Source organism: Dama dama, chromosome 1 (assembly GCF_033118175.1).
Source record: "Dama dama isolate Ldn47 chromosome 1, ASM3311817v1, whole genome shotgun sequence".
NCBI classification, from domain to species: domain Eukaryota; kingdom Metazoa; phylum Chordata; class Mammalia; order Artiodactyla; family Cervidae; genus Dama; species Dama dama.
The window spans coordinates 48,147,436-48,171,804 of record NC_083681.1 but is presented as its reverse complement, the minus strand read 5'-3'; the positions used below and the strand labels follow the sequence as shown (position 1 = coordinate 48,171,804).

Sequence of the window (24,369 nt, the reverse complement as noted above, 5' to 3'; positions counted from 1 at the left end):
GACCCCATGGACTATAGACTGTCAGGCTCCTATGTCCATGGAATTTCCCCGGCAAGAATACTGGAGTGGGTTGCCATTTCCTTCTCCAGGGGATCTTCCCAACCCAGGGGTCAAATCGGAGTCTTCTGCATTGGCTGGGAGATTCTTTACTACTGTGCCATCTGGAAACCTAATGATTAGCAAATAGTAACCTAATGTCTTTACCACAGTTACACTATCAGCATAAAACCATCAGTCATCTTTCCAAGTTTCTAAAAAATGTATTACCATGCTACTTAGTGAAACACCTGTTCAAGAACATATGACATACACATATCTATTTAACTTTGTTTTTTTGTCAATTTACCTAGTTACCTATCAGCCCCAAAGTGCCATCATAGAGAATGCATCAATCTTGAGTCACAACTTCATTTTTTTTAAACAAACCTGTTCCCAATCTAAACCCTTTTTTCATTCCTGGGTAGAATCTTTGTAAAGTACCTGATTTTCTTCATTGCTATTTTTCTACATTATTTTCTACATTAACTAACTTAAACCAACGTGCACCAGAGAAATCTAAAGGCTGTGCTACATGCCCCTTTTCTGGGCGACCACAAACAGTAATCATGTCATCTTATCTCCCTGTGTGTGCGTTAGTCACTCAGTCAAGTCTGACTCTTTGCGACCTCATAGACTGTAGCCCGCCAGACTCCTCTGTCCATGGAATTCTCCAGGCAAGATACTGGAGTGGGTTGCTATTCCCATTTCCAAGGGCTCTTCCCGACCCAGGGATCGATCTCTGGTCTCCTACATTCAGGCAGAGTCTTTACCATCTGAGCTATCCTCACTCGGTGCTAACATTTATGTTTACTTACTGAGCATTTTATGTGCTGGTCAACTTTAATTCAGCTAACCCTCACCACAGCCTTATCAAACAGACATCACTATTATCTATATTTTCCACATAAGGAAACTGAGGCACAGTGAATTAAATAACTTTTTCAAAGTTACAAATAAATATAAGTGGCAGAACTAACATTTAAATCTAGGTGCTGTAAGGCCCTCCTGTGAGTTCACAAGGTAAGTGCCACTCTGCTTTGCTCTTCACAGATTCCTTCTATGCCTAATATGAGGCCAGGCACATAATGGGTGCTCAGTAAACAGACCCTGAATGATCATATGAGGCTTCTTTGTCATTTGATATCTTGCAGGCCCCCAGCCCAACCTAAGACTATCGGTGTTGAGTATGTTTAGCCATAGAAGGCAATACACGTAAAGGACAAGAACTGCAACATTTTTCAAAGCAGCATCACTGATTCAATCATACTAACTTGGACTCAGGAGTCAGATTACCTGCACTCACCTGCTGCCTCTCCACTGCCTAGCTTTGTGATCCTAAATGATTAGTCTGTTCTATGTGCCTCAGTGTCTGCACCTTTAAAATCAGAATAATAATTTTATCTGTGCCCTAGTCTTGCTGATAGGGCCTAATGATTGCTTTAATAATAAAATATATACTAAAATAAACTTTGAAGCTTGACTGTCAAGTAATAAGCTAAGAAGAAATGTTATCCTTAGTATTACTTTACAGCTGGGAAAATCAGTGTTGGCCATTTTAAGTGACTCATGTAGTTAATTCAGTTGAATAAAGAGATCCTGTGCAGTTAGTCCTGACAACTAGGTCTGCAAAAAATAAATATCCTGTCATCTCATTTTAGACGACTTATGCTATATTAGCCATTGACTGCAGAGTGAACATTCTGGATAGCACAGACTTCTGAATTGGGATGAAGAGAGCAACAGTGTGATGTGATTTCCCCTGTGCACCAGGGGAGTTAAGTCTCTTAGGGCCTAGAATCAGGCCTTCATGGGTAGTATCATGGGCCTGCCACAGCCCATAGTCACTTCTAGAAGGGAATAACTCTCCCAGGGAAAGTGCTCCTTATCCCTTGAGAGGGGCAGAGAGGAGCATTTGGAAAGCACCTTGGCAGAGCAGAGGCATCAACATTCAGGTTTCTCTCTTCTGAGGCTCACTTTCTCCAACTCTCGTTATTGCTATCTGCCTCCCTGTCTCTCCCCTCTCTCTCAATCACTCTCATTTTACTAAAACATAATGGGTATATTTTATAGAAAAGTAGAAAACACAGATAAATAATAAATCTTCTCAATTCTCACTAGCCAGAAACAAATACTGTTTGTCCTTTAATGGACCGGAACCTCGTGGTCCGGAGTCGACAATAAGAAAGTAAGAGAGGAAAAAAAAAAAAGAAGAAAGTAAGAGAGAGAAAGAGGCTGACATCCCCTGCTTTATGCGGAAGCCGATAGAGCCCTGTCCTTAGGGCTCGCGCTGCTGCACGGAGGCACCAGGCGCCCTCTCGAGTGGGTGAAGGCACAGTGTGCCTTCTCAAGAGGGTCTTGGAAGCCAAGGCAAGAAAGTGAGCTCAGCGGGCCTCTGTGCTCCAAGGAATTAGCCAGAAATAGAGAGATAGAGAGAGAGAGAGAGAATAGAAAGAAAGGCAGAAAGACACGGGGACCCAAGCTCTGTTGGAGCAAAGATGTTTTAATCAACATGGTGTGTGCATATATACTGTCTTACAAGGTGGTTATTCTCAGCAAAGATAAAGATTAAAATTCCAGACTTACAAAACATAAGAAGATCCCTATCAAAGAGAGAGTTGCAAACAATCACCTTTTATGGTATGGCTCATAAAAAGGAAGAAAGTACTTATCACCCTAATGAGAAATGCCTGGATTCCTCAACCCCTGGAAAGGCATGCCTCTCCGCTTAATTCCTGAATATTCAGGAATTAATAAGGGCCAGAGGGTTCCTGATAGATCCAAAACAGCACACAGGAAGCCTCTTGTTAAATGCTTCCTGACAACTACTAATACATTTTTGTTAAGTGAAAGTTGCTCAGTTGTGTCCAGCTCTTTGTGACCCCATGGACTATAGCGTGCCAGGCTCCTCTGTCTGTGGAATTCTCCAGACCAGAATACTGGAGTGGGTAGCTCTTCCCTTCTCCAGGAGATCTTCCCAACCCAGGGATTGAATCCAGGTCTCCTGCATTGCAGGCAGATTCTATACCATCTAAGCCACCAGGAAAGCCCAAGAATACTGGAATGGGTAGTCTATGCCTTCCCCATGGGATCTTCCTGACCCAGGAATCTAATCAGGAGCTACCAGGGAAGCCCACATTTTTATTACTTCCTCCAAATACTTATTGTGTGCAAATGTATGAATGTTGAACAATAATATTATATATTATAGTTTTACCCAGAGTATACTTCACAGTATCGTAAATAGGGGACTTCTCAGATGGCTCAGTGGTAAAGAATCTGCTTGCTAATGCAGGAGACATGGGCAATACAGGCTCAATCACTAGGTTGAGAAGATTCCCTGGAGAAGGAAATGGGAACCCACTCCAGTATTCTTGCCTGGAGATTCCCATGAACAGAGGAACCTGGCAGGCTATGCAGTCCATGGGGTCACAAAGACTTGGACGTGACTGAGCACACACATCACAACCACGCTATAAATAATTTTTGTAAAAACTTTTATTTGAAATACTATTTTACAGTGGTTCCTACATTCCTCTAAGCTATCTTATCCTGGAAATCTATTGTTGCAGCCATATATCTTTTGACTAGCATAGATTTGTTTGTCTTTTTCTTCATATTTTAACATTTGGGAGGTTTACTCTATGCCTGTCCTTTTTTTTTTTCTTTCTTTTTTTTTTAAGTAACTTTGAGGGAGAGAAATCTCAATTGTACAAGGATTCTAAATTAATTTTTAAATCATATTGTTGCATTCCTCAAATGATTCAAAATTAAGTCAGGTGAACTGGGGTGAAAAGCAACATATTCTATATTTGTTTAATCTTTCCACCAAGGCATGTGCTGTTTGTGTCCATTCATTCAAACTTACTTTTAAGTAAGTATCTGATAAGGGGTTCATCCCCAAATCATGTAAGGAACTCCTACAGTAGCTAAAATCAAAGACAAAATCATGTCTGATAATCTCATTTTACTATGTGCTAAGCAGTTAAATGGAAGTTTCTCCAGAGAGGATATACAAATGGCCAACAGGTATATGAAAAAAAAAAAAAAAAGATCATTGTCATTAATCATCAGGAAAATCCATATTGAAAACACAATGTGATATTACCACACAACGGTCAAGATGGATATTAAAAAATAATAAAAAAAACAATAACAACAAAAGACAGCAAATGTTGGGAAGGATGTCAGTTACTTGCACACAGTTTTACGGAATGTAAAATAGTACAATTGGGATGGAAAGCAGTATGGAGTTGCTGCAAAATTAAAATTTTGTAGAAATTTTGCAAAATTAAAAAAGAAAAGAATTATTTCACCATTGTGACAGTGTTTCCAAGGTAATAAGAAACTTTTTCTATGATAATTCAATTTAAAAATGGATAAAAGAAACATATGGAACAAAATGAGGGGTTGATTTTAAGGAGACACATTAGCGGTTTAAAAAAGAAAACTGAGCTTTTCCTTTTTTTTTTTTTTTTGGCTGAACTATGACTCAGTGTAACTTGCCAAAACCTGTTGGCTTCGGTCTTAACTAGTGCCAGTCTGTCATCAAATATCTGGTGGAAGAAATCCTAAGAGGATATTTCTGAGCAAAAGGAAGATTAAAAAGTTGTCAAAGCAGGTCTTGAAAACCCCAATTTGTGGAGTCATAGTAAATATGCAATGAATTTTTTCCTTTCCTTGTACCTCTGGCTTAAAACTTGGTTCCACCTAGCATTCTGCCAAGCCTCCATCTAATCTGTTTGGTTTTGATTGAATAGATGACAGGGTTGAGCATAGGAGGCACAAAGAGATAAATGAGGGACAAGACTGTGTGCACAAATCGGGGGGCATTCCTACCATAACGGGCAGCCATGGACACACCAATCTTGGGCACGTAGAAGATAAGCACAGCACACAGATGTGACACACACGTGTTGAGTGTCTTTAACCGTTCCTCCCGAGATGCAATGGCAAGTACAGAGCGCAGAATGAGCACATAGGAGAAGAGAATGAGTGCAGAGTCCAGGCCAAAGGTAGACATGACAATGATGAGACCGAAAATATTGTTGATGGTGATGTCACCACAGGGAAGGTGGATGAGATCTGGATGAAGGCAGTAGGCATGGGACAGTACATTCGCCTTGCAGAAGGGCAACCTCTTCAGAAGGAGAGGTAGTGGAAAAATCAAACAGAAGCTGCGGATGATGGCCCACAGGCCCATGCATACAACACGGGAATCTGTGAGCACGATGGTGTAGCGCAGAGGGTTACAGATGGCCACATAGCGGTCAAAACTCATAACCAGCAGGACCCCAGACTCCATGAAAGAGAAGAAGTGGATAAAGAACATTTGAGCCATGCAGGAATCAAAGCTGATCTTCCTTAATTGGAAGCAAAATGTGGTGAGCACAGTGGGCAGTGTGGAGAAAGACACACCTAGATCATTAACTGAGAGCAGGGACAGGAAGTAGTACATAGGCTGATGCAAACTCTGCTCCTCCTTGACAATGAAAAGGATAAGGCCATTGCCCACAATGGAGACAATGTAGAGGGTACCGAGGAACAAGAACATCCAGTGTTCGGAGTTCTCCAGCCCTGGGAAGCCTGTCAGGGTGAAAGTTGGCAACCCAGAGCTGTTGTAGAGGACACCTCCCATGCTGGGAGGACTTGTACTGTAGGACTTGTACTGTACGACCACCACCTGTAGAGAAGACAGACATACAGTTTATTCATGACCTATTTTCTCTCTTATGCCATCCAGACCCTTACTTTATAGCTTAATCAAGTTTGTTGACCACATCACTCCTTGCCCCTCATACTCCCCATGGTTTCTGGAATTGTCTAAGTGTTTCCAGGTTATCCACCTGGCTCAACAGGTCACATTACCTTCCTCTGTACCTATGCCTATCTCCACCATGCTCTTCCTCACATTCAAAGCTATGAACTTGTTATCAATCTACAGGCATCACTTTGCTCAAGACCTAAGACATCATTCTCCTGATGACAAATTCCTGGACTGTTCTGAGCACTCCAATTACTCATCAAACTGTAAACCTTTCCTCTTTCCATTCTCTCACTCTACTGACTCTACTGAGAAGTAACATCTGCTCAATATCATGACTCTCCAGCTTTTTTACTTCTACACAGTCTCCCAGTTCTTTCTTGCATTTATCCAGACAGAAGATAAATGGACAGGAAGGTATAAGTCCACAGAGACAATCTTCCTGACATACATCGAAATGCACTAGGACCCCCTTATATCCACTCATCTATCCATTCTTCAATCCACCTTATGGCACTGACATTAATTTTTACCATGAAGAACTTAATATACTAATGTATTTTCTTAATAATTTCCTTCAGATCTAAATAGAACCCGAAAGCCACATGTCTAATAATCAGTTCTCTTATCCATGGCTATACAGATAATGGGTTCTTATCTGTGTTTTCCATCTCTTTGAATAATAATATTATTATGACTAAGTTTGAGACACAAAATTCAAAGATTACATTGCCATGTTCTTTCTCTGTTTGTCGTTATTGTTGTTGTTCAGTCACTAAGTCATGTCCCACTCTTTGAGACCCAGTGGTCTATAGCACGCCAGACTCCTCTGTTCCTCACCATCTCTTGGAGTTTGCTGAAATTCATGTCTATTGAGTTGGCGATGCCATCCAACTACCTCATCCTCACACTCTTCTCCTTTTGCCTTCAATCTTTCCCAGCATCAGGTTTTCTCCAATGAGTTGGCTCTTCACATTAAGTGGCCAAAATATTGGCGATTCAGCTTCAGCATCAGTTCTCCCAATGAATATTCAGGACTGATTTCCTTTAAGATGGACTGCTTTGATGTCCTTGCTGTCCAAGGGACTCTCAACAGTCCTCTCCACAATCTGAAAGCCTCAGTTCGTCAGCACTCAGCCTTCTTCATGCTCCAACTCTCCCATCCATACATGACGACAGGAAAAATCATAGCTTTGGCTGACAGACTTTTGTTGGCAAACTGATGTCTCTGCTTTTTAATACCTTGTCTAGGTTTCTCATAGCCTTCTGTCCAAGGAGCAAGCATCTTTTAATTTCATGGCTGCCATCACTGTTGAATTATGAAACTTATCTCCCCTTCTGACTCACCAGTTCCAGGAGACCAAAACTGACACTTAAACGTTGTTTCCATCCCTACTTTGCTCATTGCAAGCCCCAACACAGGAGATGCACTTAGAAAGTCACTGATCCCACAGTATTTTGATTCTCTTTGTTTGTAAATTGGAAGGGCTAAGGAACATTGTTAATGGGGTAGTGGAGATCCAAGAGTAAACTGTTGTGGAAACCCTTAGGACCAAATACTTTGCAACTCTGAGTTCTAAACCTGCTCTAAATCTGCTCCTGCCTTTATTTTGCTTTTGTTCATCCACCTGCATTAGGACTCCTCTATCCTTTCTTCTCAGGATGCGTTCTTTTTCCTCCATTCCACACTCATAAAATCTCTGCTTTTCCTATCTGCAAGCTCTTCCTAAACATTTCTGTTTGCCTCTGCATACAATATGCAGATACCCTTGATTTGGAGGGGTTTTTTTGTTTTTGTTTTCTTTTTTTAGCACTATTTAGGGTCTTGCCGGAGAAGGCAATGGCACCCCACTCCAGTACTCTTGCTTAGAACATCCCATGGACAGAGGAGCCTGGTAGGCTGTAGTCCAGGGGGTAGTGAAGAGTCGGCAGGACCAAGCGACTTCACTTTCATTTTTCACTTTCATGCATTGGAGAAGGAAATGGCAACCCACTCCAGTGTTCTTGCCTGGAAAATCCCAAGGACCAGGGAGCCTGGTGGGCTGCCATCTATGGGGTCACACAGAGTTGAACACGACTGAAGTGACTTAGCAGCAGCAGCAGCAGAGTCTTGCCAAGTGTCTTCCAAAGCAATCAATGTCTTTTTATAACCCTCCACCCATACTCATTTATTCTGAAAAAAGAGTAGGGGAGTGAGGGGGTGCTTATTCTTACGACCATCTACATCGAAACTACAGCCAAATATGGGAGAATCCCTGCAGAAAAAGGAACATATGACATGGAAACCATGGCAAGATTTCAGAGAACAAGAGTAACAAATGGAAAATAGAGAACCATAAAGTGATTCTTTAAAGTAGAAATATGCAGAAAAAATAAAAAAATAAAAACCTGACTCCTCCAGGAACAGCCTTTCTGTCTTCATATTGTCATAGTATAACACTCAGAATTTCTAAGCTAGTCAGAGTGCCTCAGAGCCTGAGCCTTGAGTGTCTGACACTTCACTTTACCTACCTGAGAGATCTGTGCCCGGAGGGTGCAGGGGAAGGAAGGGCAGTTGTGGGGGCCCTGCCCATTCCCCCGCCTCGTGTGCCAACTCCCTGGCCTGAGCAGTATAAGGCTGCATGCAGGACATCCCTTGAGCATTGATCAGCTCAGCAGCCCAGGACTGCTGGGAATATGGAGCATCTGCAGTGCTCCTCCCTCTCTGACTTGCTCAAAGGGATATTTAGGAAGAGAATGATCAGAACTACAAGTGACATGCAAGAATATTATATCTAGTCCCTCATTGTATAGGAGAGGTTATTAAAACTTAGAAAGAAAAGGGCTATTGCAGTTTTATACAGCTTGTTAGTGGCAGAATATTTAAACCTTCATCTTCTAAGTGAGTTGATGGCCTTTCCACCCTATAACTATGACCATTACCCACAAGAAATGCTGTGTCCTATCTGTGTCCCAAGCAGATATTAGTATTATCTATATTTCGCACATAAGGAAATGGAGGCACAGTGAATTAAGTAAATTTTTCAAAGTCACAAAATATATAAATGGCAGGACTAGCATTTGAACATAGGTGCTCTGAACCAATATGTTGTATGGCCATACTTGAGTTCAGATGGTACATGCCTCTGTTTCCTTCTCCATGGATTCCCTCTGAGCTTAACATGGGACTGGCACACCAGGGGTGCTCTATGAACAGACACTGAATGAGCAGACCTGACTTCTTTGTCACTTGGTATCTCCAAGATCTCCAGTCAAACTAAGACCATCGATGTTACACATGTTTAGCCAGAGAAGGCAATACACATAAAGGACAAGAATTGCAACATTTTTCAAAGCTGCACCACTGATTGAAATCACAGTAACTTGGATTTGGAAATCACACTGCCTGAGTTCACCTCCTGTCTTTCACTGACTAGCTATGTGATCCTGGTTGATTAATCTATAGTGTGTATATCAGGGTCTTCACCTCGAAAGCAAGAAGAATAATTTAACTACTTCGTAGGCTTGAGGATAAGACATAATGAGTGTTAATAATAAAATATGTAATAAAATAACCTTTGAACCTTGACTGTCACATAATAAGCTATCAAGAAATGTTATCCTTAATATACATTGCAGCTGGTAAAATGAGCATGGTCTGTGCTGTGCTTAGGCTACTCTGAACGACTGGTGGAGTCAGTGCAGTTGAATAAAGAGACCCTGTGCCATGAGGCCTGACAATGAGGCCTGCAACAGATAGATGTGCTGTCATTTTTTTTTTTTTAAGCTAATTACCTTATATTATCCTTTGACTGTAGAGTAGGTTTCTGGTGAATTTGGATAAATGGAGCCAAAGTTTGAGGTGTTTCCACTATGCACCAGGGAAGATGAGTCTCTTGGGGCCCAGAATGAGGCCCCATAGATAGAGACATGGGCCCGTCACAACCCACAGTCACATCTGAAAGGGAGTAGCTCTCCCAGGATAGAACCGTTAATCACTTGACAGGAGCATGTGGCAAGCACCTTGGTAGGATGTCTGCAGGGGCACCAACACTCAGAGTTCTCCCTCATAAGGCTCACCTTCTAAAACTCTCAGGTTATTTTTATTTGCCTCCTTCCCTCTCTCTCTCTCTCCTTAGTCCCTCACTCGCTCTGATTTTACCAAAACCTGTGTACATTCTATGGCAAAGTAGAAAACACAGATAAATAAATAATCTTCTCAATGCTCACTCACCAGAGACAACTATTAATAATTTTTTACATGTTCCAAATCCTTTTTTGGATGGAAATATATGAATGTTTAACAATAACACTATATCTTAGAATTTTACCAAAACAATATCTTGACAGTATGGTATAAAAACTTTTCATAAAATGTTTTATTTAAAATATCACTTTACAGTGGTTTATACATTCCTCTAAGCTATCCTATCCTAGAAACTATTGTTGTAGCCAGATCTCCCTTTTTGATTAGTAATTTTTTTTTTCATGTTTTAACATTTGGGAGGTGAAAATGAAAGTCACTTCAGTTGTGTCTGACTCTTTGCGACCCTATGGACTACACAGTCCACGGAATTCTCCAGGACAGAATACTGGAGTGGGTAGCCTTTCCCTTCTCCAGGGGATCCTCCCAACCCAGGGATTGAACCCAGGTCTCCTGCATGCAGGCAGATTCTTTACCAGCTGACCCACAAGGAAAGCGCATTTGGGAAAACTACACTAATTCTGTCTCATTTCTTCCTCTTATTATTATTATTATTTTAATATTGAGGATGTATGATCTCTATTTTACAAGAGTTCTAAATTAATGTTTAAGTCATGTTGTAGTATCCAGATTATTCAGAATTAAGCCAAATTTACTGGGGGGGTGGGGAATTGCACTTTCAATATCTTTCCACCAAGGCCCATGCTTTTGTGTCCATTCATTCAGTTTTACTTCTAAGTAAGCATCTGATACGGGGTTCACCTCCAAAAGATGTAATGAACTCCTATAGTAGCAAAAACAAAAACAGAAACACAGCTGGTAGTCACACTTTCCTATGCACTGAGTTGAATGGAAATTTCTCCAAAGAAAACATACAAAGGGCAACATAGGAAAGTGTAGGAAAGAAAACTCTCAGTGTCACTAGTCACCAGGAAAATGCATTTTTAAAGCATTTGCCTGCATGTCTGCATCTGTGCTCAGTCACTTCAGTCAAGTCTGACTCTTTGTAGCCCTATGAACTGTAGCCCACAAGGCTCTTTTGTCCTTGGGATTCTCCAGGCAAGAATACTGGGGAGGATTGCCATGTCCCCCTCCAGGGGATTTTCCCCACCCAAGAGCTGAAGCAACATCTCTTGCTGTTCCTGCATTACAGGCGGATTCTTACTGCAGAGCCTCCAGGGAAGCCCCTGTGAAAGCACAATGACTATTAAACACAACAGAGATAGGAGGTGTTGATGAGGATGTCAGACCCTTGTGCAGTGTTGTTGGAAATGCAAAATAATGCAACTGTATGGAAAGCAGTATGAACATTCTACAAAGAATTAAAAATAGAACTATCTTTGACATAGTCTTGGGGAATAACACGCACTAGCCATTATAACAGTGGTCCCATTGTAATTAGTAATTTTTTCTGTGATGATTCACTTTAACCATGGATAATAGAAACACATTGTGATAAAATGAAGGACTAATTTTCAGGATGTGCATTTTGGGATTAAAAAAGAAAACTGAACAATTATTTTTCTTACTTATAACCCAGTGTACCTCACCAAACCTTTCATCTCGTCCTAACTAATACAAGCACATCATACACCTCGTGGTAGAAATACGAAAAGGAAGTTTAAAAAGTTGTCAAAACAGGTTATGGAAACTCCAAATTATGGAGTAATAGTAAATATTCTTTGAAGTTTGAACTGTCCATGTTTCTGTCTTAAAACTTGGTTCCCACTAGAATTCGACCAAGCCTCCTTCTAATCTCTTTGGTTTTGATGGAATAGATGACAGGGTTGAGCATGGGAGGCACAAAGAGATAAATGAGGGACAAGACTGTGTGCACAAATCGGGGGGCATGCTTCCCATAGCGGGCAGTCATGGAGACTCCAACCATGGGAATATAGAAGATGATCACAGCACACAGATGTGACACACACGTGTTGAGTGTCGTTAGCCGTTCCTCCCGAGATGCAATGGCAAGTACAGAGCGCAGGATGAGCACATATGAGAAAAGAATGAGTGCAGAGTCCAGGCCAAAGGTAGACATGACAATGAAGAGACCAAAAATATTGTTGATGGTGATGTCACCACAGGGAAGGTGGATGAGATCTGGATGAAGGCAGTAGGCATGGGACAGTACATTCGCCTTGCAGAAGGGCAACCTCTTCAGAAGGAGAGGCAGTGGGAAAACCACGCAAAAACTGCGGGTGATTACCCCCAAGCTCATGCATACAACACGGGAATCTCTGAGCATGGTGGTGTAGTGCAGAGGCTTACAGATGGCCACATAGCGGTCAAAACTCATAACCAGCAGGACCCCAGACTCCATGAAAGAGAAGAAGTGGATAAAGAACATTTGAGCCATGCAGGAATCAAAGCTAATCTTCCTTAACTGGAAGCAAAATGTGGTGAGCACAGTGGGCAGTGTGGAGAAAGACACACCTAGATCATTAACTGAGAGCAGGGACAGGAAGTAGTACATAGGCTGATGCAAACTCTGCTCCTCCTTGACAATGAAAAGGATAAGGCCATTGCCCACAATGGAGACAATGTAGAGGGTACCGAGGAACAAGAACATCCAGTGTTCGGAGTTCTCCAGCCCTGGGAGCCCTGTCAGGGTGAAAGCTGGCAACCCAGAGCTGTTGTAGAGGACACCTCCCATGCTGGGCGGACTTGTACTGTAGGACTTGTACTGTATGACCACCACCTGTAGAGAGGACAGACATACAGTTTATTCATGACCTATTTTAAGTCTCTCTTATGCCATCCAGACCCTTACTTTATAGCTTAATCAAGTTTGTTGACCTCACCACTCCTTGTCCCTCTTGTTCCCCATGGTTTCTGGAATTGTCTAAGGGTCTCCAGGTTATCCACCTGGCTCAACAGGTCACATTACCTTCCTCTGTACCCATACCTATATCCACCATGATCTTCCTTACATTTGAAGCTATGAACTTGTTATCAATCTACAGGCATCACTTTGTTCAAGACCTAAGACATTATGCTCTTGATGACTACTTCCTGGACTGTTCTGAACATTCCAATTACTTATCAAGCTGTATGCTTTTTCTCTTTCCACTCTCACACTCTACTGAATATCTGCTCCTTATCACAGCTCTCCAGGTCTCTTACTCATATTTAGTCTCCCTGTTCTTCCTTCTATCCCTTCAGTTAGAAAGTAGATGAATAGAAAGATACCTGTCCATAGCAATAACCTTCCAGACTTTCATCAAGATGCATTAGATGCCCCCACTATATCTTTTCATCCTTCTATCCATTTATCCTGTGGCATTAAGGTTTCTGCAAGAATAACTTAGTATACTGAAAGTCTTTTCTTAATAATGTCCTTCAAACTGAATTGTATCTAGCTCCTGAAAACCACAGGATTAGTAATCAGTTCTCTATATCGTGAAACTGGTTCTTGTCTGTGTTCTCCATTTCTTTGAATAATACTGTAATTGTGCCTGAGACTAAGACTCAGAAATCCAAACATTATATTGTTTCTGTCTTTCCTTTACCTACTACATTAAATTAGACCACAACAGTCAATGTTATACTGAACCCTAAGTGCATCTGCCAGCACTTTTCTGCAATTCCTTCCACTTACATTCTTATACTTTGTATCAAAGACACTACATTTGTATGCCCATAATAATGTCCTCTTGTTGAATCTTTTGCCTCTATATCAATCTCTAATCTGGAATAAGTCTAATATTTTCAAAAGGAAGGTCTGCAAATGGGACCATTCTGATTAGAAAGTTTGAATGCCCCTTCACCACCAAAGAGTCAAAAGCAAACTCATAAGTCTCGAGTTAAAGGTCTTCTGTAGGCCAGTTCTAAATCAATATTTTTGGTCTCAATTCCCAGAATTTCATACTTGTACCTCAAACACCCAGACTGGTTATCCATATTAATAATAGTGTTATAGCCATGCTTTCCGGGAAACAAACTCACTCAGAAGGACAATGCAGATAGTGGTGTGCAGTTTATTACACCAGCGGGCCCAAGGCAGAGTCTCCTCTTAGCCAAGGACCCCGACCAGCATTTGTGAAAATCTTTTATACCCCATGTGTACATGTCCAAACCCACCAGCCCACATCCCTTGAGGCTTACAAAGGAAGGGTAAATACAATCACAATAACCCCATCAGTCACCTGTTATGTGTTCAAACAGTTAATAATCAATAAGCCTGTGGTTACATTCCGATAGATACTGTCCGGAGGCAGGGGTGATTAGTGTCTGTTTTCATTGCCACTCTTAGGCAATGAGTGGCCCGGATGTGATCTTCAAGATTCCTCTGCCCAGATGAGGTCTTATCCTTCCATTGTCATTCCCACAGGCGCTAAGCACAGAGTTCAGAGTCCATTGGAGAGGCGGCCTAGCACGATCAGCAAGGACAAGCCTGAGATGGAGTCCAGGCCCTATGAATTCCTTCTTCAATAGCAATATTCTTTCCTATTATTCAAACATTAACTACAGCTCCCCAGCTCCCAGAGTTTCTCAGAATGTCTGAACATATCTATTTAACCCATCTTCTGGGGCCAAGGATCAACGATGCCCTCCACTTCCATGAAAATCTGACTGGTCACTGCAGTGGAGATAACTGCTCTCCTCTCTTTACCACTCTCATAAGCTGTGGATTTGCACCTCCTTTTGTGCCTATTTTTCTCCCTGTTCTACAGTAGAGCCTCCTATTGTGGAGTTATGATAGTTCCTGTTGAATTATGAAACTTATCTCCCCTTCTGACTCACCAGCTCCAAGAGATCCACACTTACACTCATTCATTGCTTCAGTCCCTGCTATGCTCAGTGCAAGGCCAAACACAGGAGACCAGGAGACACACTCAGGAAGTCACTGATCCCACAGGATTTTGATTCTCTTTGTTTGTAAATTGGAGGGGCTCAGGACTTTGCTAATGGGGTAATGAAGATCCAAAAGTAAACTACTGTGAAAAGCCTTAGGACCAAATACTTGCAACTCTGAGTTCTAAACCTGCTCTAAATACACACCTCCAGGCTTTCATCTGCCTTTGTTCCTCCACCTGTATTAGCACTCCTCCATCCTTTTATCTCAGGGTGCATTTTCCCCTCCATTCTGCATTCTAAAAATCTCTTTTGTTTTTCCTATATGAAAGCTCTTGTTAAACATTTCTAAGTTTGCCTCTGTATGCAATATGCAATATCTCTGACTTGGAGATTTCTTTAAGCACTAAATAGAATCTTGCCAAGTGGCTTCCAAAGCAGTCATTGTCTTTTTATAGATTTCCTCCCCTCCCATACCAGTTTGTTCTGAGAAATGGGTAAGAGTGCTTATTTATTGCAGAACCTCTCCCTCCAAACTACAGCCCATTGGAGTATCCCTGCAGAGAAATGAATGTCTGAACCTGAAAGCATTGGAAGATTTCAGAGAACAAGAGGACTAAATAGAAAATATAGAAACAGGAAAGTGAAAATATGCAGAAAATTTTTAAAAAAACAAAAATAATACCTGACTCCTATAGGGACAGCCTTTCTGTCTTCAGATTGTCATAACACTCGGGATTGCTAAGCTGAGTCAGCGTGCCCTAGTGCCTGAGTCTGGAGTGTCTGACACTCCACCTTACTACCTGAGAGAGTTCATGGAGGGGGCAGAGAAAGCAAGAGCATTTGTGGGAGCCCTGCCCATTCCTGCTGTCTCCTCTGCCTACTACCTGGCCTGAGCAATATAAGGCTGCATCCAGGAAGTCCCTTGAGTATTTATCAGCTCAGGAGCTCATGGACTGCTGGGAATATGGAGCATCTGCCGTGTTCTTTCCTCTCTGACTTAATAGTTTGTTGCTTACATAGGTATGTAGGAATAGGAATGATCAGAATTGGAAATAACATGCAAGGATATTGTATCTAGCTGCTCGTTTTATAAAAGAAACCATTAGAGCCTAGAAAGGAAAAGAGGCATCTCAATTTCATACACCTTGTTAGTGGCAGGACATGTAAAAACTAGGTCTTCTAGGTTAGTTTATGGCCTTTCCACTTTACAACTATGATCAATACCTACAAGAAATGCTGTATCCTATAAAAAGTGCTTAAAATCCATTTAAGTTAGGCAGTTGGATTTATTAGATCTTGTGAAATTCTTTCTGGGATTACCCTTGAAATTGACCCCAAGCATGATAAGAAGCACTGGTTCACTGTGGTTGACCACACACATTGCATAATTACAGGTCAAATTATAAAAACTATTTGGCTTGATCAAGAAAGTATTAATGTATACAGCTGCCTTCTTCACAGATATTTATTGGACACCTACTAGGGTGACAACATAGGTAGTGAGCAGTAACTGTTAAGGTTTTGAACTCACTGTACCTGAGCTTCAGTCCACTTACCTTGAGAAAGTTCCCAACATATATGCAGCTTCATTTCTTCACCTGTAAAATAGGTTATAATCATACTTCAGTCACAGACTGATTAGGATGACTAAGCAATAGAAAACAGGCAAAGGTATTTAACCTATTGGCTGCCATATAACACTTAATAGATGGTGACCAAAATACTGAAGCTCCAATATTTTGGTCACCTGATGCAAACAGCTGACTCACTGGAAAAGTCCCTGATGTGGGGAGAGACAGAGGACAGAAGAAACAGATATCAGAGGATGAGATGTCTGGATGGTATTGTTGTAGGAAGGGGGACCCCTTCCAGGGCCCAAAGTTGGGCTCTTGTCTAACACTCGGAAAAGAATTGTCCGAGGAGACACGTGCTGACAAAGCAAGAGATTTTATTGGGAAAGGGCACCCGAGTGGAGAGCAGTAGGTAAGGGAACCCAGGAGAACTGCTCTGCCGCGTGGCTCGCAGTCTTGGGTTTTATGGTGATGGGATTAGTTTCCGGGTTGTCTTTGGCCAATCATTCTAATTCAGAGTCTTTCCTGGTGGCGCACGCATCGCTCAGCCAAGATGGATGCTAGCAGGAGGGATTCTGGGAAGTGGAGGGACAGGTAGTGTCTCCTCTCGATCTTTCCCGAACTCTTCCGGCTGGTGGTGGCCTATTAGTTCCATATTCCTTATCAGGATCTCCTGCCATAAAACAACTCATGCAAATGGTTACTATGGTACCTGACCAGGGTGGGCGGTTTCAATCAGTGTGCTTCCCCTAACAGTATCACCAATACAATGGACATGAACTTACGCAAACTTCGGGCGATGGTGAGGGGCAAAGACGCCTGGTGTGCTACAATCCATGGGGTCACAGAGTCGGACATAGCTAGGTGACTGAACAACATGTGGTTATTTACATCCTAAACATTTTAAAGGAAATATGGCACATATATACCGTGGAATATTACTCAGCCATAAAAAATAACAACCTATGCCCTTTACAGCAACACGGATTGACCTAGAGTGTGTCGTACTGAGTGAAGTACGTCAGATAGTGAAGGAGAAATATCATATGACATTCCTTGTATGTGGAATCTACAAAGAAGTGATACACATGAACTTACAAAATAGAAAGAAACAGACTTACAGAACAAACTTATGGTTGCTAGGGGGAAAGGGATAATTAGGGAATTGGGATGGGCATGTATACACTGCTATATTTAAAATGGATAACCAACATGGGCTTATTGTATAGTACAGGGAACTCTGGTCACTGTTATGTGGCTAGCTGGACGGGAGGGCAGTTTGGGGGAGAATGGATACATGTATATGTATGGCTGAGTCCCTTTGCTGTCCACCTGAAACTATCACAACATTGTTTGTTAATTGGCTATAGCCCAACACAAAATAAAAAGCTTAAAAAAAATATATAATATAAAAAGAAACTCAAACATTATGTCCTGAAAGTAAAATCACTGGGAATGGGTATTAACCTAAGTTTACCAAACAATAAGTTATTGAATACCTTAAATAGCTCAGGCCTGCTAAGACACTGGCACATATACCTAGAAGGGATAGTGATTAGCAGCAAGAAATGCATAATTGAGCCAGATCAGGGAGGGTGTAAGGGCTTGGGATTAGAAAGAACCTCTCATATACTTAACACTGATCTGAAACTAAACAGGTGGAAAAATGCAATAGCTTCTCAACAATCCCACTCATACATAAGCCAGATCAAGGGATTTAGCACATCACCTAATATATCCTTAGATTTTCCCATAGTCACACAGACAGTCATGGAAAAATGTCAGGAACCAACCACGCCCTAATCAACAGGCAGGGATTTACATGAATTCTCTATTGTTTGTTTTTCAATGTGTGTTTTTTTTTTTTTTTAATTTTCTGAAATGAAAAAAAAAAAGATACTTCATTTATGACAAGGTCACAATCCCTACCCTACAGGTCTACAGTAGGTGCATATTAACAAAAGTAACTATAAATCAAGTCATTCATTTAGCATTAGACACAAATTTACTCCTGGGAATGTACAGATGAATTATGAATTATTAATTTGATAATTCATAGTCAGGTCTAGGAGACTCCTAAGGAAACATTTAAAATATCTCAGTGAAAGCAATAATAATAGATACAAGGAGATTTTAGGGAAGAACAAAGGAAGGGAATCTGCAATATTCTAGGGCTATCGGAAGAGATTTCTAGGTGCATTTCTCCTGATTTTCAAAGAATGGGCAAATATTTTTAAAGTAAACACAGTAGGAGGAATGTCAAAGGATGTCAAAACATGGCAGGTGTAAAAGCATGAACACAGGTATGAGACCTTAAAAGGAAACACTGGAGAAGAGTGGGTGTAGAATCATGTAGCTATGCATTCAAAAAGGCCAAAGGTCAAATAACCCTCCACAGGACCCAGATCCAATACAGTAATACCTCCTATGTCCTATACTCCTCCAATATGTGGGTCCAGAAGGCTCTCCAAGAACTAGCACCAAAAGAGAAAACGTCTTCTCTTTCTGTTCAATAAAGTAAATATTCTGGCATTTGCTTCCAGTGGCTCAAGCAGACACATAGACGAGATGGACCCTGGACCCACTTCCAGGTCATAAAAGATGGTGACCGTAATCTTGGTTAGAGGCTAGGTATAATTCATCTTATAGCTTTAAAGAATGGAATATTGAACCAATCAAACTCCATGAACAGTGGAAGTTAAATAATAGGAAGAGGCTAAATAAGCCCAGGGGCTTCTGCTGGTAACTCAAACGATAAAGAATCTGCCTGCAATGTGGGAGACTTGGGTTTGATCACTGAGTCAGGAAGATCCCCTGGAGAAGGAAATGGCCACCCACTCCAGTATTCTTGCTTGGAGAATCCCATGGACAGAGGAGCCTGCTGGGCTACAGTCCATGAGGTCACAGAGTCGAACGTGACTGAGTGACTAAGCAGCAGCAGCGAAGAAGCTCAAAGCTCTCTTCAAAGCAACCTTTGCTTCCAGTTCTCTTCTAATATTGCACACATGGAGTCAGTGTTGTCAGATGATATGAACTAATGAGAATAAGAAGACAGATTAGAAATAAGACCTGATCAAGATGAAAAATGACCTTACTGCATGATGAAATGAAGAAGAAATAGGGGAAGAGTTGGTGATGACTTTCAAATAAGTGAAACAAGTGAGATGTCTTATAACACTCAAAGAAAATTTCAAAAGGAGATGCTGGGTAAAAAAGCTGAGGGCTAGGTCTTTCCCAGTTAAGGGTTCATTTTAACTCTTTATGAGAATAGTATTAGTGATGTGGTTTGGATAAAAGGAAGATTCCAGGGCACTAAGAAGAAAATGGAAATTGAAAACTACAGGCAGAAAAAAAAAAAAAAAAACTTAAAGATTTGTTCATGAGTTAATGTGTATAGACTTATCAGGAGAATACGAATTGTGTGGAAACAGTCCCTGCAGAGACAGGCCAGGAAGAGCAACCACTGTCTTCCTAAACTTCCTCAGGAACACTCAATAGCTCTGTATCTTTATTCTGATAGAGTTTATATCAAATAAGGTAAAGACAAAGATTATTTTTAATGTTTCTGGTTCTCTCTGAGTGAAGAGCTTCAACATGAAACTACATTCGTCTATCATGTCCGAGGTGATGAACACCATCCAAGACCCCTTCTACTTCATTGTCACAGGCATCCCTGTATTTGAGGAGGCCTACCACATCTGGATCTCCATCCCCTTCTGCTGTCTCTACACCATCTCCATCATGGGAAACACTGCCATTCTCACTGTCATCCGTACAGAGCCATCCCTCGTCCAGCCCATGTACATGTTCCTCTCCACGCTGGCCCTCACTGACCTGGGTCTCACCCTCAGCACCCTGCCCACAGGCATGCTCTGGTTTAACATTCAGAAGATCAGCTTTGAGGGCTGTTTTGCCCAGTTCCTCTTCCTCCACGCATTGTCCGTTATGGAATCTTCAGTCCTACTGGCCATGTCCTTTGACTGCTATGTGGCCATCTGCTGCCCCGTTCATTATGCTACCATCCTCACCAACAGTGTCGTTGGCAGGATGGGATTAGCCATCCTTTGCCGCTGTGTTCTGGCTGCTCTTCCCTCCCTTTTCCTACTCAAGCACCTGCCCTTCTGCCACTCCCACCTTCTCGTTCACTCCTACTGCCTCCACCAGGATATGATTCGCCTGGTCTGTGCTGACATCTGAGTCAACAACTGGTATGCTTTTGCTGTGGTTTTGCTCATTATTGTGATGGACCCTCGCTCATCGTGCTCTCCGACACTCATCCTGAAAAGTATCTTGGGCACAGCCTCATGGACTGAGAGACTGTGGGCCCTCAATAGATGTCTGTGCCACATGCAGGCTCTTCTGGTCCTGTATGTGTCCATGGTTGGGGTATCTATGACTCGTCGATTTGCCTAGCGTGCCTCTCCTCTGGTGCATGTTATCATGGCCAGTATTTACCTGTTGGTGCCTCCAGTGATGAACCCTATCCTTTACAGTGTTAAGGATAACTAAGTTAAGCGGATCCGCCAGGGAGTTTTTCACCTCATTTCTCAAAGAAGCATGCATTTAAGGTGAAGGACTGAATGCGCTTAATTACACAGAAATTGCAGACATAGGTCTAAGGGAGAAAATAGTCAAATTTTTGAATGGAGAGTGTAAAAAAAAATCACATGATACCTTTAAGGGAATATGAAATGATCTTGGGTTTAATCAGATTTTTGTTCTGGGAGAAACTATCAGCAGACATTCTATCCAAATAGTTGTGGATCCAATTTGATCTGATTGTAGCACATTTATCTGCCAATGAAATAAGCGTCATTGACTGAGTAAAGGTCTATTTAAATTTTTTCTTCCTTTCTGAATATTTTTCTCTACAGTGGGCTTGGTTAAGTAAATGTGAATGAAAACCTTTGTGTTGCCCCCACCACACCTTCTCCTAGGCAGCTCCACTTCCTCCAGGTAAACTCCATGTTTCTGGTTCATATAATGGATAGGTGTGCTCTGAGTTTCTCTTGCAAAAAAATAATGAATAGTTGAGGGAAGATGGATATTGATCAAGTTATTTGGATATTGATCCAGGCTATATGGATATTGATCAAGATATTTCTCAGCTATTCAACTGAGATTACCTAATCTATGCTTAGCATGATTTAAGCACACACACAATGAGCAAAGAGCCTAAAGACGGAGGTGGGTATAGTTAGAGCCCCCACCATTGGATTAACGCTCCTGCATTGCTAGAGGGCCTTAGTATTTAGGATTAAAACTTCAAGTATGTCTGTAGGTGACATTTGTGGGAATATAAATTCATTTTTCTCACAATGATAGGCTTTTTTTAAACCTTAATGTTCTTAATGTGGTTTAAATTCTTAGAGGTGGTTTCCCTAGGCATTCTGGACTTTGCACTAGAAAATGTTATGATAGAAAGGATGTGAATTTTGGACTTCCCTGGTGGTCCCTGGTATAGAATCTGCCTTCTAATACAGGGGACACAGATTCAATCCCTGGTCAGGGAACAAACATACCACCAGCTGCAGGGCAACTAAGCCCTTGAACCACAACTAGAGAAGCCTGTGTGATGCAGTGATGACCCTGCACAGCCAAAACAAACAAAGAAAATAGATGTGGCTTTAATGATCATAAAAAGTTATTTTATGGAAGCCAGGTAACCTCTCTCAGAAATATCATTTTGAAGGGCAGCCATGGGATTTCTTTGGTGGTCCTGCCAGACTCCTCTGTTTATGTGATTCTCCAAGCAACAATACTGGAATGGGTTGCCATGCCCTCCTCCAGGGCATCTTCCTGACCCAGGGATCAAACCCACATCTCTTATATCTACTGCGTTAGCAGGTGGGTTCTTTACTACTAGCATCACCTGGGAAGTCCATGTAAAAGATACAGTCTTGCATTACTAATAGGCTTCACAGGTGCTTGGTTTATGTGAATTATGTTCTCCTCCACTCCACAATTTACACTCCAGACTATGGATAAGAACATTTATGTTTGCAGCCATTGTGGGAACAGGAAGTAGGGTGGCCGAGTGGTAATCATCCACTTACACAGATGCTCCCAAATGCTATCTAAACACATCCCTGGACAAAAAGGGGTTTCTGAAGGTAGAGGTGACAGAACAAAATTAGCTTCAGGACAATTAGATCTACCAGTGACTTGGGCTGAATTCCCCTCACATTCCTATTTTGAAATTCTAACCCCAGTATCTTAGCCTGTGACTGCATTTGGAGGTAGGGTCTTTATAGACATAATCGAGTTAAAATGAGGTCCTTAGGGTGGACTCTGATCCTGTGTGACTCATGTCCCTATATGAAGAGACTGTTAGGACCCAAGCACAGAAAGAAGAGTAGAATGACGACACAGGGAAAAGACAGCCCCCTGCAAGCCAGGGAAGGGGCCCCAAAGAAACCAGAAACATGAGAAATTGGTAGAGGCTTCCATAATTTGAAGGAAGTAAACTTCTGGCCACCCATTTTGTGGCCGTCCTAGCAAACTAATACAACCAAAGACCTATGGACTGTATTTCTGAAACTGTGAAATAAAGGTCAGCTATAGAAGATAAAATAATAATATTTACATTATAAAGGGACTATAGGAAACATGAAGGGAGATTTTGGGGCAAAATAAGTTGTTCAATGACCAGCGGTGGTAGTTTAGTCAATAAGTAGTTTCCTACTCTTGAGGCATCATAAAGTGTAGCCTTCCACGCTTCTCTGTCCATGGGATTTCCCAGACAAGAATACTGGATTGGGTTGCCATTTCCTTTTCCAGGAGTCAAAGACCAATGAATGATTGCAAATTGCAGGCTAAGCAATTAAAGATAAAACATGTTTGACAGAAAGCATCAGCCAAGCCTCTACATAACATCTTTACAGCAGCTACTGAGAATTATCTCTGTCTTATAAATGATCTCTTGATGAGAGCTATCTATCAACTGATACTTTTTATTCTCACAGATCATGAACTCTAGAACAGCCAAAATTTCACCAGAAATCAAATGAAGACATTAAATCAAGTAGTCTGCTCTTAATCTTTGTTCTTCAAACTGTTCTGTTTCTTCTCACTAGACAAAACCATTAATTATTTCTGTGTGCCTATGTGCATGCACGTGGATATTTGTGTGGACTTTATGACATAAGAAATGGCATGATATGTTTAGGTTTCAAAATAGATTTGATTTTTTGAAAACATTTTATTGGTAAATCTCTGCATTAATTTATCCAGTGCCTAGAATGTAAATAACTATACTAGTCACATTTTATTATGAAAATACTTTCCATTTCATAAAATTAAGTGGGTGGTCTTACTGGCCATTTGTAAATTGACTTAAATTTGACACATAAGAGGACACAGGATTGGATATCAACTTTTTGATGATATCAAATGGATTCTTCAAGTGGAAGGTAGCCCAAGATGCTGCTGTAGAAGAATTCGACTTCATCCAGCCTCCTAAGTTCCTCTCTTTTGTAAATAATGAGCATAAAAGGAAGAGATAGAAAAGTTTAAGCAACCAAGATGTCTTCCACTAAGCAAACATATAAACAAAGTGTGGTGCATTCATACAATGGAATATTATTCAGAAATTTAAAAAGAATGGGCTATCAAGACCCATGGACTGTAACCTGCCAAGCTCCTCAGTCCATGGAATTCTGCAGGCAAGGATACTGGAGTGGGTTGCCATTTCCTTCTCCAGGGGCTCTTCCTGACCCTAAAGACCGAAACCAGGTCTCTCACATTGCAGGCAGATTCTTTACCATCTGAAGCCCCAGGGAAGCCCCTAATCAAGATACATAAAGACATGGATGAATCCTAAATGTTCATTGCTAAATGAAGGAAGGAAGTCTAACAGGTCTTTGAAACAATTATGATTTCATACAGACAAAACTCAGAAAAAGGCAAAACTTCATATAGAGTAAACTTACTGGTGGTACCTAAGAATTTAAGCGAGTGGCGTATTAAATTAGTGAAGCACAGAGGGTTTTTTAGAGTAGAATCACTCTGTAATG

At 41.3% G+C, this 24,369-nt stretch overlaps 2 protein-coding genes and 1 pseudogene across 2 annotated transcripts; 1 reads left to right on the top strand and 2 right to left on the bottom strand.

Moving 5' to 3' along the window:
* Nucleotides 1–4,729: 4,729 nt before the first annotated feature.
* LOC133054062 (olfactory receptor 51I2-like) lies at nucleotides 4,730–5,674 on the bottom strand. The gene has a single exon (XM_061138692.1). The coding sequence runs from the start codon at nucleotides 5,672–5,674 to the stop codon at nucleotides 4,730–4,732; it is 945 nt and encodes a 314-aa protein (XP_060994675.1).
* A 6,020-nt stretch (nucleotides 5,675–11,694) lies between these two features.
* Nucleotides 11,695–12,639, bottom strand: LOC133054056 (olfactory receptor 51I2-like). The gene has a single exon (XM_061138678.1). It carries the CDS (start codon nucleotides 12,637–12,639, stop codon nucleotides 11,695–11,697), a length of 945 nt encoding a protein of 314 aa, XP_060994661.1.
* Nucleotides 12,640–19,960: 7,321 nt separating this feature from the next.
* LOC133054049 (olfactory receptor 51Q1-like) lies at nucleotides 19,961–20,926 on the top strand (annotated as a pseudogene).
* Nucleotides 20,927–24,369: the final 3,443 nt, after the last annotated feature.